At 39.7% G+C, this 19,336-nt stretch overlaps 1 protein-coding gene across 1 annotated transcript in view; it reads right to left on the bottom strand.

Annotated features, from left to right (window-relative positions):
• Window positions 1-5,427: 5,427 nt before the first annotated feature.
• Window positions 5,428-19,336, bottom strand: part of xirp2b (xin actin binding repeat containing 2b) — a 38,914-nt gene continuing 25,005 nt past the window's right edge. Inside the window, exons 7-9 of the mRNA XM_081367571.1 lie at window positions 9,235-18,439; window positions 7,741-7,871; window positions 5,428-7,486 (exon numbers count right to left, since the gene is read on the bottom strand). Coding sequence (XP_081223697.1) covers window positions 7,780-7,871; window positions 9,235-18,439 — 9,297 coding nt within the window. The 3' untranslated portion in view covers window positions 5,428-7,486; window positions 7,741-7,779. The remainder of the gene's footprint in view (window positions 7,487-7,740; window positions 7,872-9,234; window positions 18,440-19,336) is intronic.

The raw sequence follows: 19,336 nt of genomic DNA, 5'->3' as shown, positions 1-19,336 counted from the left end.
TTTACACTTTAACGTTCTTAAGAGCAAAAGTACCATCTGATTTCATTTTCTTAAATATTTTTTCTTAAAAACATTAAAAATATATAATTATATAATAACATTTATAAATTATAAAATGCTGAATTTATACATATATTATCAAAGCCAGACCAAAGACAGTCCTCATTATTTTAATTATTTAATTGATTGCTTTAATACAATTATCTGTAATGTAATATATGTTATTATTTTAGTGATCTGTGACTTCTATCATTAAGAGAAAAAAAGTGCAGTTGTTACTTTACCAGCCTAAACACGTTATGGAGTTTTTTCTCACAGTTTGTTCACTGGCGGCACTAAAGGGATGATTTCTGCAAATCTGCTCTGAAACAATATGTAGACATCAGTGTTATACAACATAAATCGACTTGAATTACTCTGGAGTTACTTTGACCTGCTCTGACCCTTATTATACTCAATTCTTGAAAATAATCTGCAACAGCACCACCTGTGCTAATAATAATTTGTCACATTTACATCATGCAGTGCATGTGTGAGCAGATGGATGTGTGTGAAGTCAGGTGCGCCTGCATTAACAGCGCTAATCTAATAGAGTTAACTGCCTTATAGGGACTATCTGCTGTACGCACACACACACACACACACACACACACACTTTCTCTCTCCCACACACACATACACATACACACACACAATACTGCATCTATAGCTCCACAACTGCTTTAGAAAGATTATTGTAAAACCTATACACTACACAGTATATTTAGACGTAAGAAAGAGGTTATACATGTGGGTCTATTATCTACCCTCCTGATAATGCTTAGTGTTTCCAGCTCCACCATCTGAGAGAGGTATTAGTCAGCTCTTTTATTCATCTGGAGAAGGCAGGACAAGTGGATTATGCCTACTCCCGAGTTTATTGCCTCAGAGGATGTCATTATTACAAGAGTATTATTCTAATTTTCTGTTTAATGCTTTAGAAAAGTTTTGAGATGACGCTAATGCACAAAGCTTATTTGGGAGAGAAGAAGTCATTTAAAGTATTTGGAGTTTATACTCACACTACAGATCAGAAGTTCCAGCGGATCGTAGAGGAAAAGCATCAGGTGTTTAGAGTTTGAAATGCATCCCAGCATGCATTGGGTTAATGAATGTCCTGAGTGAGCAAAGCTCGAATCAAGACAAAGAAGTTATTATTTGAGAAACATTGTTTTGATCACTACATCATTCTCATATACTTCCATTTGTGTTATTTCAGAGTTTTAATTAATTGCACGAGTGGGTGTCAAAGTGTAAACGAGTTAACTTGCTGTTTTTAACAACTGATTCTAATTTTGTGATAAAAGATTTGAACTAGGCCAAAGGATAATTATTAAAATGATGATGAATTAAAGTAATTTTGCACAATTGCCATAGTAACAGAGCAGCCTTGCACTGCCATGTTTAGCTCTGTTTTCTTCCTCTTTTAGAAGAACAGTTTTTTGACATGACACTTTATCTTCCATGGTAAAAGTTTAACTTTTAATAATGTACTGGTCCAACTTTCCCACGCTATTACAATCAAATTTGGATTGGAGCTTTGAAGCTTCAAATAAAGAAATAAGCCATATGACTCCGTATGAAACTATATTTCAAATCATTTGAGGGTCATATGATAGCTTTGTGTGAGGAAGACAAGATATGTATTCATAAAAAGACATCTGCTTTAGATTTCTGGTCTGTGAACAATACATCCATTTGAATCACAGAATTGCTTGATCTGATTTACATAAAAAGTCTAAATGACAGTATTGATATATTACTTCAGATGACTATATTTGAGTTTGTGCTGTGGACAAATTTTACAATACTTTAAAATCCTTTCTGAAGTCTGAAAGCTCATGTAAATACATGAAGGAAAAAGAATCACAGTGAAGACTGACATGAGGATGAGTAAAAAAGGACAACTGTTTCATCATTTGTGTGAACTATTCCTTCAAAGTTATTTTGAATAAAACTTGATATGAGCTTCCCGGGTAGAGAAGGTGAGCTCCATTCTTCTCTGTGTGTCGTCTGACAGCGTCTCTGTGGAAGATGGGCTTTGCTCAATGATTCATGTGCTCTTGGAGGTTTTATGAAAGCACAAAGACGGATAGACGCATCATATTTATCCAGCCAGACGTGTGTGTGTGTGTGTGTGTGTGTGAGAGAGATGTGGGTAACTAACTTTAAACCAAAGGGAAGCTGAAGAGTGCAGCTTTCCATCTTTCTTTCTCGTCTCATTGGCATTTCCCACTCCTTCAATCCCGCTGAACAGCTCCGATTAACTCACATCCTGCAGAGACGAAAGGCCAAAGGATTTCACAGTGACTTGGTACAGTAGCCTAAACATGAGAGTGCTTAGTAATTGAGATAAATGATCTAGTGATGGTGTTTGACATCTAGTAGGTGGACTGCTGTGTTATATAAACGCTTTTATTTCAGACTTTCTATAGTGAGTCCAGAGAAGTATGGAGAGCTGATACAAGCATCACACATGAGACGAGAGTATGACACATCCACATCAGTAACCATAGATAATTCAGACCAAGAGCTTGTGAGACATATTCAGCTCTTCCAGAATTCATTCATTTTTAAAGGGAATGTATTTCACACACATGACAGTCTAAATATGGGTTTCCTTAGATCTATATGTCATTTATGTGCAAACGCTGCATGCAATATAAAACTGATACCAAACAATGCCAGCAATATTTAATGTTAAATAAACAATTATATTTTAACTATTTTCCCACCAAAGTTTAAAAAATGCCAGCCACCGCAAGCATTTTTTGATCATTTTCACAAAAACTTTCATAGTCTCCAGAATATTTTGTTGCATGAATATCTGAACACGCAATACTATATCAAAAGAACGATGAGACCCTCTACTTTTACATTTTTATTAGCACTTGAATGTGGGTAATTTTTTTATTTTATTTTTTAAGCAACATTTTGAGCAAAAAGCTGAGATAATTGAGTTTTTGTCAAAGACTACGTCCAAACAGATGGAGAAGATCGAATCCATAGACAACACCCCCAAAGCTTCACAGTCCTATAGCTCGTCCTGGGTCGACATTTCATTCAGTAACATTAGGCAGTATTCATTTATGTTTAATGTTGATGATCGCGTCATTATTTACATGTGTTTCTATCGCTTGTTCCTGCTTCTTAGCCTGTGTTTTGATCAGGAGATTCTGTACTCTTCCAGAAGATGTGTAACAGCGCCCCCTACCGTATAACAGTGGAAACATGGAAGCCGGAAAATTCCGTCAATGGCGGGGAAAGAGTTAAAAGTATACACAAAAAATAAATTATTATAATCTTTTTTTGAAATGTTCAGAAGTGCTTTAGAACTAATTTTAAAGGGATAGTTCACTTTGAAATTAAATTTTGGTGTGTTTTAGCTTACCTCAAGGGCATCCAAGATGTAGGTGTCTTTGTTTCCGCAGTAGTTTCAATTTTTATATTTTTAGGTCAAACCGTTCTTGTCTGTCAGTCATATAATGCAGGTCTATGGTCACTGTCTCAAAGAGCATGCACAGAGAAGTCCAAATTAAACAATTCCCCATCGTAAGTACACACTTATGGCCTAAGACACGAAACGAGCGGTTTGTGTGAGAAAACAAACAGTATTTATATTGTTTTTACCTCTTATACACAGCCACGGCCAAGTGATCGGAGGGCGCGCGCGCGCATCCTGGTGTGTGACGTGTACGCAGACTGGTGCATAGATTTATACACTAGATGTCGCCTTAAAGACATTCGTTCCAATAAACTGCCGTAGACAAGGCGACATCTAGTGTATATCTATGCACCAGTCTGCGTACACGTCACACACCAGGATGCGCACGCGCCCTCCGATCACTTGGCCGTGGCTGTGTATAAGAGGTAAAAACGATATAAATACTGTTCGTTTTCTGACATAAACCGCTCGTTTCGTGTCTTAGGCCATCAATGTGTACTTACGATGGGGAATTGTTTAATTTGGACTTCTCTGTGCATGCTCTTTGAGACAGTGACCATAGACCTGCATTATATGACTGACAGACAAGAACGGTTTGACCTAAAAATATCAAAATTGAAACTACTGCGGAAACAAAGACACCTACATCTTGGATGCCCTTGAGGTAAGCTAAAACACACCAAAATTTAATTTCAAAGTGAACTATCCCTTTAATGTTTTTGAAAGAAGTCTCCTATGCTCACCAAAGCTGCATTTATTTGATCAATCAAACATACAGTAGAAACATTAATATTAATATAATTTTCAGCATTGTCACTTCAGTCTTCAGTGTCACATGATCCTTCAGAAATCATTCTAATATGCTGATTTGCTGCTCAAGAAACATTTCTTATCATTATCAATGTTGAAAACAGTTGAGGTGCTTCACTGTAAAAAGTGAATAGTTGACTTAACTTAAAAAAGTGAGGAAACCCATTGCCTTAAAATATTTAAGTAATAAAATGAATGTGCAATTTTATGGAATTGTCAAGTTCACATAAACACATTTTTTTCAATTACGCATGAAGTTTATTTACTCACTTTGTTCCTCACTTTTTTAAGTTAAGTCCACTGATCACTTTTTACAGTGGATACAATGTTTTCCATGATTCCTTGATTAATAGAAAGTTCAAAAGAACGGCATTTTATTTGAAACAGAATTCTTCTGCAACATTATAAAGGTCTTTACTGACACTTTTGCTCCATGTAATGCGTCCTTGCTGGACAAACAAATTAATTTATTTCAAAAACATTACAGATCGGCAGTGCATGTTTTTATTTATTAGTTTATTTTTTATTTAATGCACAGTACAAATGAGACCAAATCTGTTCCAGATGAATCAAAAAAAAATTCACATAGCATTTGATAATGACCCTTCTCCCTACAATGGCCCGCTGGATGAGTGTGTTTTCAGATCTTAAAGCTGCTGTTGTAAAAGAGCGCCGAGTGCTCCAACATCCATCAATCTAGTACTTCTCCCTAAGGCGACTGTACAGCAAGAGCTATTGATTTACAACAGTCTTACGGGTTTGCTTAAACCTCTACACCTTGAAATTCTCACTGTGAGTGATGATGAGGGATTGCAGTTAAAGCACAATAACAGCTAAAGTCCAGTTGAAATGACCAGTCGTTCATGTGATCATGTGTCAGCACGGTTTATTTCAAAGGTCTCGCTCGTTGACGCTCAAAAGAGTAAGCTTCTGCTCAGTGGAAAAGTGCTTCAGTCTGTAGTGTTGTGCTAAATTAGAAATATAAAAACCTTGATGCACTATAGTGCTCAACACAACAAGACAGGAGATTTTTAAGGAATACTTCAACCACATGAGAGTGAGTAACTAATGTCAGAATTTTTGTTTACGTTAAGATGAAGAAATGAACCTGAATGCATAAACGGTGACATCAAGACGTCTTTATTGTAATTCCATTATTAAATTAGCAAGACGATTTAACAATCAGGGACGAATCATAGAAGGCAACTCTAAAAAGATCATTTTCCTCACAAAATACTTTCTGTTTAGAGAGAGATAAGAACATACAAATCTATTATAAACAAGACAAAGAGATTTACAAATGTGTGTTTTGTTCACCTTCCTCCCACACAGCACTCCAGGTGCTGCACAGGAAGAAGTAAAAAAAAAAAAAAAAAAAAAAAAAAAAATTGAAATGTGAAAAGAACCCCCAGAATATATTATAATCTTATAAAGCATACAAAAAAATATGGGGATGTAAATCTACAGAGTTCAATTTAGTGATAAATTGTCTTCTCTCCATGGACTTGAATAAATGCATTGTAGAAAATCTATTTCTACTGAAGAAAAGCAGAGACCATTCTCCTAAATAGAAATAGAAAGGTTTTGCACCATTTTTAAATTGGTAAAGTGTAAAAAAATACAGAAGATTTAGAACTGACCCTCATATTTGGCACCTGGAAATTGAATATCAGCTATTTCATATTGAAACATTGGAAATAACTGAAATTTTCAAATTGCTGCATTACAAATCTGTCCACGAGCGTGAATCATGAAATAATGGCCAGGTCACATTTCAACCAGAAAATAAAATAATTAAATAAATAAATAAATAACAAAAGCAAGAAATTTTATTCTGCATGAAAAAAGAAAATAAAGCCTGTTTTTAAAGCATTGAGATTATTTGCGTAATGATGTTATTTTAATGATTATTAAGCAATCGAATTAAACATAATATATATTACTATAGTATAATTTTATTTTAGATTTAAATCAGAATAAAGAGCACAACAAATACTACCATAATAACATTTAAAACTTTAATAATTTAACTAATATATTTTTTCACATTATAGCATTGACAATGGGATTTTTTTGGGAGAAATTTGAAAATAGGAACACTGAAAAAAATGATTCGTTGGATTTAATTAAAAAAAATATCGTTAGTGGTTGCACACAATTTATTTTAGCTACATTTAAACAAATGCATTAAGTTGAACTTAATCCATTTTAGTTCAATTTAATGCATTTGTTTAAATGTAGCTAAAATCACCACTTACGATAATTTTTTTTTATTAAATTCAACAAATATTTTTTTTCAGTGAAGATAACTGTGTTTAACTTAAAAAAAAAACTTAATTGTCATAAAAAAAAAAAAACTGGCTTTATTTTCTTTATGCAACAAATTTTTCTTGTTGATTATGGGGTAAAATGTGACCTGGACATTTTTTTTTTTTTTTTTTATCTTCATATTTCACTTTCTTATAGTTCTTTCTTTCAACATAACACACAAACCTTCTGAACCTGCGCCTGCTTTATATAGACACAACATATTTGTCATTTCCCATGATCCTTATCAACTTCCTGTTACCTTTTCACCACCACTGTCTCTCTCTCTCCACCTTTCCTCACCCGTCCAACGGCGATATTTTCACCCTGCGTTGGAAGCTCTTCATCATCCTGATGTGTCCTCGCGTTTCTAAAGTTCCCACAATACTTCACTGCTGTTGTGACACTCTTTGTGTGTCCCTGATAGATGAGACGTCTCTCTCTCGCCCCTCCAAGGCCTCGTCGCACTCCTCCTAAAGTGTGGTCCTCTGAGACGCTTTCCGACGCTGGTGCTTAGGAGACTTTGAAGTCTCGCTCTTTGGGGGCCAAACGGGTTTCACTAATTTCACATCCTGATCCAAAGAGAAAGACTTTTTCAGAGAGGCTGCTTGTGGGGGCCACACTACCGCAATTTTGTTAGGGCTTTGATCGGGTTTATTTGCTTCTTTATCTAACATGTCTGACAGTGAGCACATGCTGCTTTGTGAAAGTGAATATCTCCAATCCGATTCCTCGTGGTCCGTGTTCCCCGCATCCCGGCCGGCCAGTAATTCCCTCTGCAACCCCTGACCAAATCCATCCTCGAAATTCCCTTTAGACTTGAAGAGTTGTTTATAATGTGTCTGGCAGTATAAATGTCCATGGAGAGAGACAAAGTTTCCAAGGCTGTCAGAAAACAGAGTTTCATAATTCATAAGTCACAGAAAATATATTGAGCTGTCTGCATTTGCACAGTTTGTAAATGAGAACTGCACTGTAAGCTTTCCATATGGATGGTTTTATGCAGGATACTTTATCTTATAGTTACAAATAATGGCACTTTATGCAAAAATATACTTACATTGTTAGACGTACTAGAATGTTTAAATACTTAAGTATAAATAATCAAGTATCACTATTTATAATATTTCATGACGTACCTCAACTTGTTTTTGCAGTGCTCACAGAAAAAACAGGATTTATGGAACTTCTTTTTGTCTGCTATCAGGCCTTCCATGGGGTAAACCCTCTTCTTGCACAATGCACACATCTCCGACTTTGGTACTCGAATCTGGCAAGAAACATTTAAGTTTGACTTAATTCCGTTTTTTTGTGCACAATCAATATCCCCATGCAGCACTTTGCCAAACACTCAGTCCATCTGGGCAACACAGGCAAATCACACCTAATAACATCCACTACTGCAACGTAAGGTTATCTGCAAGCCTGGCAACAAGAGCATCAGTGAAAGACGAGTTCAGACACACAATTCATTACAGCATTAATACTTCTCAAATCTGGAAATAAAGTGACACTTGAGATCTTTAACACAAATACAAGAATACTAGTGTGCATTAAATAAAAACTGTACACAAAAATGCTTGTTTTTTATTTCTATAATGAGTCGTTTTATTAAATCTTTTTCACAGTGGTTTTAGGTAACCTGGTTAGTTTAGTTCAAAATGCAATATTCTGAATAAGAATTGGGTTATAATTTGGGTTATTGTGGGGAATGTAATGATCATGCAAGCTCACAGACAGTCTATAAAAAGAAACAAACAAACACAAAGCCAATGCCTTTTCTCAGGTCATACAGAGAAACACAAATAAGGCTGTGTGGCGTTCTGTATCAATCCCTAAAACATTTTGGTTTTAAAGTATATTTGATTCTTGCAGCACTCTCAAATGCTAATGAGACAGAGATGAATAGCAATTATGGAGAAAGCACTCAGTGTTATTGAGATTTTTGAAATTCTAAGCTGATAAATTGTCTGTTTTGATTTTTTGAAGGTGCTTTAAGCGAGAGTAGGCAGAGAGCATTTCTGATTGGCTAACACAAAAGTGTAGGCTGCTCCCTAGACTGTAATTTCTCATGGAACCTATTTAGTGATATGTATCAGTATGAAAAAAATATATGTGGTGTAAAAATAAAAAAAAAACACATATTTTAGCGATATGCGTCAGAGAGTATGAACAAATTTATGTGTGGTATTCCAAAATAATAAAATACAAAATAAAATAATAATACATAAAGGACACATATTTTAGTTATAAGATAGGTATGGACAAATGTATAAAAAATAAATAAAAAAAACTGATTAAAATAAATAAAGGAAATCTATTTTAGTGAAGTGTGTCAGGAACAAACACATTTAAAAAAAAAAAATCTAATTAACAAACTCCTCTGTTAACATGCAAATAACTGCAGCGAGTCACATTTGTTTCACACACACACACGTGTGTACTCATCTAAATGTGGATTTATCTACTGGGGAAAAACAAAAGTTAAAAACACTCAGTCTGACACGGCAATGTACCTCAGGTGTTTTGTGGTGGTTTGTTGTTAAATTTCATTCCCATCATGCACAGCAGGCATATTTACCCGACACAGCAGTCTCGGTTTGATGCACTAGCGGGCGGCATGGCTCTCTCACCTGTGACACCTAAGCTTTTGAACACAATCTCACTTTCTGCCCATGTTTTGTGGAAGTTCTTCATCAGTTCCTCTGCAGAGGCCTCGGGTGACACCTTCACCTCTGACGTCTTTTTCTTCACAGCATCAGCATAGGAAAAAGGCACCCGTTGCGTCGTGACGCTTTGAGTGTGCTTGGAAACCGTAGTGGAGCTTCTTGATCCGATCATTTTAGTGCCAAACTCGTCAACAGAAGAATAATTTTCAGTGAATGCTTTTGTTTCCGAAAAGCCTGTTGGATCGACAGACTTGTCTACTTTCACGTCTTTGCGCACGGGTGGAGGGGAGCTCAGCTGGGAGCATTGTTCTCTCTCTGGAGGAAGCTCAGGCTTTGAACCTTCAGATGCAATTTCACTCACTCTTGACTGCTGTTCCTCCTGTTTGTTTTGTAGCGCTTTGATGGGGGAACTTTGCTCACTCATTTCAAAAACATTTTTAATATCCTTGACGTTGAAAGCAGGTATATCCTCTTGTTGGCTTGCTTTCTTTTCCATATCAAGCTCCAGGTCCTCAGTTTTCCTGCCAGGCTTCTCTGTTTTGTCAACTGGGTCTTTTCTAATACCAACTTTGTTCTGTGACGTCTCAATTGTTTGGGCTAGTCCAGATAATTCCACCTTAGAGAGATTTTCCTTCTCTTTCACAGCACTTTCAGACTTTGCGTCCTCTGTGTTGGGGCCTAAACGCTCAAGAATATTAACAGCGTCTCCACTTACACTCGCATTAATCACTTCACCGGTCACCACTGCAGTTTCAAAAGATCTCAAAGTCTCTTTCTTCTCAGCAGATTTAGACTCGATTTTGATCTGCCGATGGAATGTGGCAGGAGATTCCACGATTTCTGACTTCTTTCCAGTGACCGCAATCACGTGTGGCACCGGATCGGGCGAAGCTCCACGGGAGAGCGTAGCTGTGGCATTTCTGAGTCGCGTCAGACTATCTGCCCGGCTCGATGAGGGTGAAGGAGTGGCCCTGCTTAAGCGAGAGCTTGGCGTCTCAGACCTGCGTGGTGGAGGCGTCGGTGGCATTGGGGAAGGCGAGGGTGCTGCTCTCTGTGGCGAGTCAGTTCTCCTCGTAGACTCGATAGTGATGAATGTGGGTGAGGGAGAGCGCATCCGTAACAATGGGGATGGAGCTCTGGGGTCAAGAGTTGTAACGCTGCTCATTTGTTGCTTTCGGCTCTTGCGTGTTGTCTTCGTCTCCTCCTTGACCACCTTCTGCGATTTACACTTTGTAGAACCAATGGAAATCTTTGAAATCCTTTGTGTGGCTCCACAAGAGACAACTTTTTCAGAGGTGTCCTCACATTCATGCTTTTCAATAGTGCCGTCAAAGTGCATTAGCTTAGCTTGAACCAGGTTTTTAACATGAGCAAGGATTTCTTTGAGCTTCTGTTCGTTGTGTTCGGCCGCTGCCGCTTCCAAATCACTCTTCTCCTCTGACCCCAGAAGCCAGACGGGCATCTCATTGAGCAACGTCTTCACAGACTTAGAGTCCATTTTTCCTGAAACGCCCTGTAACTCTGAGATACGGGACAACATCTTCAGCGCTTCAGCTTGAGTGCTGCCACTCTCAGCCGAGGACTCAGCAGGCTCCTTTTGTGCAGATTTCCCTGTCATTTTTATTGGAACATTTCTGCTTTCATCTTTTGATTCCTCAGGAATCTGCTGGCTTCCACCGGCCTGCTTTTGAAATTTCACAGTCAAGCCCTCCTCCTGGAAACTCTGCTGTTGAACTGTACTTTCAGTTTTGATGACCTCTGTGTGTCCCGTTTGCATGGTGTGCTGTGTTTGCACAACAGTGATTTCCTCTTGTTTTTTATCAGATTTCAAGACTGGCCACTTAGGCTCCGCAGACGTGGCCTCTGTGGGCGAGAGGGATGCAGCGTTGTTGCCTTGAGCTGCCTCTCTGTCTTTCTTATTCTTACTCCTCCTTTTCTTTTTTGGAGTGGCAGGGGGCTCCCCTACAGGTTTCTCTTTGGCCTCTTTCTCCTCTTTACCCTCTGTTTCAGTGGGGTTTCTTTCACTGCTTTCTTTTACCTGAACATTATCCTGGTCAGCTGTGGTTTTCTCTTTGCTCTCCACTTTAGTGCTCTTGCTAACTTTCTTTGCCTTTTGATTGTCGACCTTTTGTGGCTTCTGCTCAGCATCCTTAATTTGACTCTCTTTGTTTGGTTTGGATCGATGTGGGGAGCTTTTTTCTTGATTTTTCTTTGGCGAGCTTTCCTCTTTTGTTTTGTCCTCAGATAAAGATATGCTGCTCACAACCTTTCCAACATCCTCAGATATATTTTTAGAGACACTCTGAGGTTTGTCTGTTTTGACAGAGGCCTTTATTTCTTCTTTGGTCGCGTTATTAATAACCGTCCTCGTCACCTGTTGTATATTAGTTGTCAAGGATCTCTTCTTTTTCTTTTTAGATGAAGTGGAGGTGGTCTGTTGCTGACCTAAAGAGCCCTGAGATGACTGATTAGAGATAATGCTCTGTTTAACTGAGGAAATAAAAGGAGATTCTAGAGGAGATTTCTCATTTGCAGCAGCGATCAAAGCCTTGCTTGGGGGAGCGTTTGAGAGAGCTGTATGCTTGGATGAATCATATGAGTCTGCAGCGGATTCGAATTTGGTCACACTCTTTTGAGCTCTCTCTTGAGTGAAATCAAATGACATGCTTGCCTCTGATTGCACCGTGCCCATGCTCTCTGAAGAAAGCATTTCAAAGGCTGCGCTGACTGACTCGTGCATACGGATTTCAAAGGCCGGGGAGCGCGGCGGTGGTGGCGTGCAGCTTTCCTCCCTCTTCTGTCTGTAGTTCTGTTCAGCTTGCATTAATGGGGTTTTGAATTTGCTTACTGGGGATTTGCATGGTGGAGGAGGAGAGGCGGGTGGAGTGAGTGTCAAGGGGGCGAAAACTTTCTTGGGAGGCCGTGGAGATTCCGGTGGCTGTCTTGTAAAAGCAGACTGAATTTCAGAGGATATCACGCTGCACTCGACTGATGATGTGGTGACATTTTTTAGACGCTTGGTCTCTTGAGCAGCCTGCACATTCATTTTCTCAAATGAAATTGCTGGCTCAAGCTTGGGTACTTTGCACAACATCGGCGCTTTGATGGGTTTGACAGTCATTTTAGTGGCTTTGGATGGTGTTATGCTAGGCAGCGGAAGGAAGTCTAGCTCCTGCTCTGTGGGAGGGGGAGGGAGGAGGTCTAGCTCAGCTGTGGCTGAAACAAGAGGAGGAGGTGGTGGGGTTGGTGGAGGAGGTAAATGGTCAAGTTCTGTCCTGGCTGGATCACAAGGAGGAGGAGGAGGAGGAGTGGGGGGAGGAGGAAGATCATGATCACCCCTGATGCTAGGAGGAGGAGTGGGAAATGAGGTGCTATCATAATCCAGAGGGGGTGATGGAGGGGGAGGCAGTGGGGGTTCAGGGTCAGAAGGAGGAGGTGGCATAGACATTTCCTTATGTTTTCTTTTATCCAGTCTGATTAAACCCTTACAGCCACTCTTTTTGAGGTTACGGAAGTCAGTCTTTAATGTTTTGACACCGTGTGTTTGTACAATTGTTTTGTGCTCCAGCACTGTGGTCTTTGTCTCTTGGCTGCATGTTGTGGTGTGACCGGTGATTGCAGTACTCTCCTGAGATGCGTATCTGTTTTGCATTGATTGCTTGTCAGTGCTCCTCTGTAATTCACTGCTCATATCAAGGTTTTTAACTGCAGGGGTAGGACTCTGTGCCGTGATGTCTTTCACTGACGGAGACGAGGTCTTGACTGGAACTTTGACCTTTCTTATCGGCGCCCTTCGGGGAATCGTTGGGCTCGCTCTCCGTGCTGTTTCCATTAAAGATTTTATTGTGCCCTTAACGTCTCCTTTGATCACCTCTTCTTTCTCTGATTGCACTTGCTCTTGGGTGTCATAGAGTGATTTTATGGAAAGCTTCACGTCTCCCTCTGTGCTTGCCCTGCGTTGCATTCTGGGAGATGGAGGAGGCTCGAGTAAGATCTGAATCTTGCCTTTTACATCTCCCTGGACACCAATCTCCTGCTGGTAAACCTTTCTCTCATTTGACGCTTCTTGTAGACTTTGTATTGCCGTGTGAATGTCACCTTTTACAATCATCTCCTTCTCCACTTCTCTCACTGCATGTTTGGCCTCCTCCAGCGATTTCAACATACCTTTGATGTCACCTGGCAATAAATCTTCTATGACAATTTCCACCTTGGTGGAAGTGGAGTCTTTGAGTGATTTTAGTGCTCCTTTGATGTTACCAGGAATGATTTCGGGCTTTTCCACCTCTTTGGGCTGATTCTGAGCCTCCTCTAGAGACCTCAGTGTTGTAGGTAAATCAGCTCGAACAACTACTTCTTTCTCCAAAACAACTGTCTGGTTTACGGACTGTGTCAGTGAATTCATCGCTGCTTGCAGGTCTCCTCTCACAATCTCTTCTTTCTGTAAATGTTCAAATGAGACTGGAGGCTCGGTCATGAAAACCTTAACTGTGTTATGAACATCGCCCGGGACTATATCTTCCATGTCCACCAGGCGACCGATTTGAGCTTGATTACATGTCAGGCTGAGTTTGGTTTCTTTAATATCACCACCAATGATTTCCTCTTTTTCAATTTTACCTGGAACGGCCTCATCTGGCTCTACCTGCAGCTTTTTGAGGTAATCCAGTGCACCAGACTCAATACAAGTAGAGTAAAAGCTCACCTTTCCCCTTTCTGCTTCATCCACTTTAATTCTCGCAATCTCCTCTGTGTCTGGATTGCAAAGTCTCTCTAGGCAGCCTTTCACATTACCTCTGACTATATTTTCTTTCTGAGTGCTTGATTCCTCATGAGAATTGAATAAAGAGTAGATGGTCATACGAATATCCCCCTTTTCGTCTTCTTGAATGAGAATGCCCCGTTTGCCAGTGCTCTCCTCTTTCAGCAGGTTGTTTATGGCTTCCTGAATGTCACCTCTTATTATCTCCTCTTTTTCTACAGAGGTGCCACTGCGCTCTTGCAGCAGCTGTTGCACGGTGCTGCTGATGTCCCCCCTCTCCTCTGCATTTATAATGACTTTCCTCTCCGTTTTCTCCTGTCTGTTGAGGAGGTTAATCATGATGTTTTGTAGATCTCCTTTGATGATTTCTTCTTTTTGGATTTGGGGAGCTTCTTTATTCATGAGGTTGTACTTAGCCATGCGAACGTCTCCAATTTCATCTGCCTCTAAGATGATGCCTTTGGAGTCCACCATTCTCTGGGTGTAAAGTTCATCGAGGGTGGCTTTGACACTTTTACCAATGATTTCTGTCTTCTCTAAACTGCTCTCATTAAATTCAGTGAATGGTGTTGTTTCAAAAAGCCATGTTGTGGTTTTTACATCTGCTTTGGGGATGTCTTCACAAATTAACTGTTTACTTTCATCACTGTCGTTAATAAGATCAAGAGGATTCTTTTCAAATAGCCACACAGACTGTTTAACATCCCCCTTCAGTTGTTCCTCCATAACAACAGTGTTCATCTCATCTTCTGACTTTTCAGCATGTATCTGGTCAATTGTGTGAGTTTCAAACATCCATTTTGCTGTCCTAACATCCCCTTTATGAATTTCACTCATGCTGACAGTACGCACCAATTTTTGAGACACTGCATCAGATTCAAAACGATGCTTGTTTGTCTTAACATCTCCTCCCTGAATGTCCTCGACAGTTTTGATTGATATTTTTGCATCTTCTGCAATCTTATCAAGGGGCTGGGTTTCAAACCTCCATCTCGCTGAGCTGACATCACCTTTGTGGATATCTTCCTCTGTAACAGCTTTTAAGAGGTAGACCTCATCCGTCTCTTTAATTGAGTCCAGAGGCTTTGTTTCAAACAACCAGCGGGCTCCTACTACATCACCTCTTTGTATTTCTTCTTTTGTAAGTGTGGTCACTTCATGATAATGGCCTTCTTTGTCTTGGATGGCATAAAGAGGTTGAGTTTCAAACATCATGGCATATGTTTTCACATCTCCTTTCTCCTCATCCTCTCTGATGACTTTCTGCAGCTTTTTCATTTCGGCCTCAGAGGACACGTCTTGAATCTTATCTAACGAGTAGGTTTCAAAAAAGAATCTGCCTTCATCAACATTGCCTCCCTGAACATCTTGTACTGTACGAGCTCCTTTCAGCTCGCTGGGGGTCTCTGAGATTGCATCTATGGGCTGGTTTTCAAATAGCCATTTGCAGTTTCCAACATTTCCTTTCTGAATATCCTCAGCTTGAGCACTCCTCAGCTGTCTCATGACATCCTCAGAGGTTGAGCTCATCACGTCAGAAGAATGGGTCTCGAATATGTATTTCATCCGAGACACGTCCCCGGATTGTATGTCTATCTCAGTCACACTCTTAAAAGCTTCTTGCTCTTCTCCAGCAATGTTCTTCAGGTTCTCTGTCTCAAAGAGGAAACGTGCCATGCGGACATCTTTTCCATGAATGTCCTCTTGTTTCACAGTGCGAGTTTGCAACACTGTCTCAGAGTTATCCTGTATGGCACCAAGGGTTTGATTTTCAAAAAGCCAAGTGCATGTTTTCACATCCCCTTTTTGAATTTCATCATAATCTTTTGTACTCTTAAACTCATCTCTTTCATAAAGCATGTCTATAGGTTTGGTCTCAAAAAGCCACTTACATGTTTTAACATCGCCTCTCACTATTTCTGCTGTTTCTTTAGTAACACACTCCTCGTCTTCAATGTTGCTAAAATACTTAATGGCATCGAGAGGCTGGGTTTCAAAAAGCCATTTTGCCATCTTGACATCTCCAGATTCTACCTCTTGTTGGGTTATGCCCTTTATGATTTGGAATTTAGTGATGCTCTCATCGAATTGGTCAATTGGGCGAGTTTCAAACATCCACTGGCAGCTTTTAACATCTCCTTTGACGATTTCTTCCCGACGTACGGTTCTAACTTCGTGGTAATGTCCGGAGCTGTCTTGCAAAGCATACAGTGGCATGGACTCAAATAAATCTTTATTTGATCTCACAGAGCCAGTGGTGACACCCTCAAGTTGAATCTTCTGACTTTCGTCATATTGGCTTGAATCATACGTTTCAAAGATTTGCTTGTAATTGCTCACATCCACATTTTCGATATCCTCCATATTCACCGTTCTTGTTATTTCCTTTTTCTCCTCTCTGATCTGCTCCAGCGGCTGGCTCTCAAACAGCCACTTCTGGTGTCTAACATCTCCCTTCTCCTCAGATGTCACCATTCTATTGAGTTTCCCCACCTCTGCAAGCTCTTTTAACTCATCTTTTGGAGCAGTCTCAAAAAAGTGTCTGGCAGATTGAACGTCACCTCCAATAATTTCCTCTGCACTTACTGGCCTGGCATTGGAATCGTCCTTTAACGTATCCATCTGTTGCGTCTCAAACACCCAACAATTTCTGCGGACATCACCCTTGTAACTTAGATTTATTTGCTCAGAATCAATTGTTTTCATGAACTCTCTCTTTTCCTCTTGAATGTCCTCCAAATGTTGGTTCTCAAACAGCCATCTTTGATATCTCACATCACCTCTTTCTTCATCAGACGCTATGGTTTTCTTGAGTCGGTTTACCTCATCATTCTCATCTTTGATGTTCTCCAGTGGTTTATTCTCAAACACCCATTTCTGGTGTCTTACATCACCTTTTCCTTCTTCAAACACTGCCTTTTTGCTTAGTTTTCCCACCTCAGGAAGCTCTTTGAGTTCATCCGGTGGAGCGTTTTCAAACAAGTGTCTCACAGAGCGAACATTACCTCCAATAATCTGTTCTGCGGAGACAGGTCTGGAGTTGGCATCATCTTTAAGCTTGTCCATAGGCTGCGTCTCGAACACCATGCAGTGTTTTCGTACATCCGCCCCAAGAATTTCTTCTTTCTGCTGCTTTTGCAGCCTCTCCCACTGGGCGTTTATGGAGTCAAGCCTCTTAGTCTCAAACAGCCACCTTCCCCTTTTTGCACCATCCAGTTGGTTGTCCTCCATGGATACACTGGAGATGAGCCTGACCTGAGAAAGTTCCATGTCAATGTCGTCCAAAGGCTGCGTTTCAAAGAGCCACCTTGATGTTTTGACATCCCCTTTCTCTGTCTCCTCTCGACGGACAGAAGTAATCAGAACCATTTCACCGGTGTGTTCCCTCATAACACACATGCATTGCGTCTCAAACATCCATATGACTTTCTTCACTTCTGACTTGATCTCCTCTAGTACAGACTTCAGGCTCAGTAGTTGCTTCTCATCCATGGTTTCTGTGTCTCCCAGAGAATCCATTTCTTGGTTTTCAAACATGTACCTAACAGACTTCACATCCCCTTCAGTGGCTTCTTGTGTGAAGATGACCTCTTTGGTTTGCTCATCATCAGTGTGAATTTTATTTAGCGTATCCATCGGCTTTGTCTCGAACAACCAAGCGGCCGCACGAACATCTCTTTTCCCCACTTCATTCACCAGATAGTTCCGTTTAGCTGAATCATGTTGCAGTCCCAGTGTATCCTCAGGCTGCATCTCGAACATCATAGCCGTGTTCCTAACGTCCCCTCCAGCGATGGTTTCCTGCTGAATAATATTTTCGCTATCCTCTTCGTTATCTGAGTCATTCTTAATGCAGTCCAAAGGTTTGTTCTCGAACATCCAGCGCATGGACTGCACTTCGCCTCTCAGAATCTCGTCCCACTCCAAATATTCGCGATCCGGGCTTTCGTTCGAATTGCTACTAGGGTGTTCAAACTGGTATGCTGCCTCTTGAACGTCTCCTACTGCTTCAATGTCCTCATCATTGTAGAATTCTTTTTCCAAGTCTTTCCTAACATCAGGGTGAATGTGTTTGCAGAGACGTTTCAACTCTAATAGCTCTCTCTGTCTGATGTATTGCTCTCTGTTTACCATACGATTCACTGCTGGAGGGTCAGGGAAGTTCTCTGCATCATCTGAAGGTTCCTCCAGTAAGTCCGGTGGGGGCGGTGGCAGATATTCAAGATCATCATCATCATCGTCGTCATCATCGTCGTCGTCATCAAAAGCAAACACAGAACTTGGATTATCCTCTTCTGCTTTGCCTGTGGCAACACTGTTCAGAGACCTTGATATCTCACTCTTCACAGTTTGATTGGACGCACTCACATCTGATGGCAGCTGTGAACGACTTTTGTCACGTTCAATCTTTTTTAGGGAGAGAGTAATGCATTTAATTCAGTGGAATTCTGAAAATACTTCAGCTGGACCAGCTGGCTTAGAAAAGTGCTTTAATTTTTTTTAATTGAATGCTCAAAATCGTAGCAATTTATTTCAAAGGCCTTTCCAGGATTGTTGTGTCCTTATTGTGCTTTTTTTTTTATTTTTTTTTAAATGCAAGCAAAAAAAAAAAAAAAACATATATAATTGTTGTTGGGGCTCAAATTCTTTCTTTTTTTCTTTTGTGTCTAAAAATGTTTTGCTTGAGAAACAAATAGTTTTTTTTTTCTAAATAAATAGCAGTTCCTCACACAATTATTTAATGATTATAATGATTATTTTAAAACTGCACAACAGCAGCTGTGCGCTCTGCATTTGAAAGTGTTATTCATTTACTGAAAAGAAGATTTTTCTATCCATCCAAATGCATTGTTATACTTAAAAGAAACTTCATGAATATATTAGACACACCTCCCTAAAACCATCACTATCACTGAACTAAACTTGAAAATTATAGCACACTAAAAATTTCTTATTTTTTTCCAAGTAAAAATATGTCAAAATCCTTAAAACTTACTGTGCAAGACTGTAAGACATATTTTCATACACTGTATCTTTAAATAAAAAATCACTACTAACGTGTTCATATAAAAAAAATATATAAAAAAATTAAATTTTATTAAAGATTCAATCTACAAAAACTTGCCTTAATAGCTTATGCAGATTTGACATGCAAGTAAACTGAACTCTCAAGCGAGAGTGTTGAGAGCAAGATTTTGAGTCTGAGCCATCACTGGTTTGAATTTTTTGGATGCACAATAAAGACACAAAAATAACTCCATATCAGATGTATAGTGGGTTAACAATAACAACGTCAAAACACTG

The sequence above is a fragment of the Scardinius erythrophthalmus genome (assembly GCF_964197995.2).
Source record: "Scardinius erythrophthalmus genome assembly, chromosome: 6".
Taxonomy (NCBI): Eukaryota; Metazoa; Chordata; class Actinopteri; order Cypriniformes; family Leuciscidae; genus Scardinius; species Scardinius erythrophthalmus.
The sequence above is the reverse complement of the archived record's forward strand: the minus strand, read 5'-3'. Positions and strand labels throughout refer to the sequence as shown.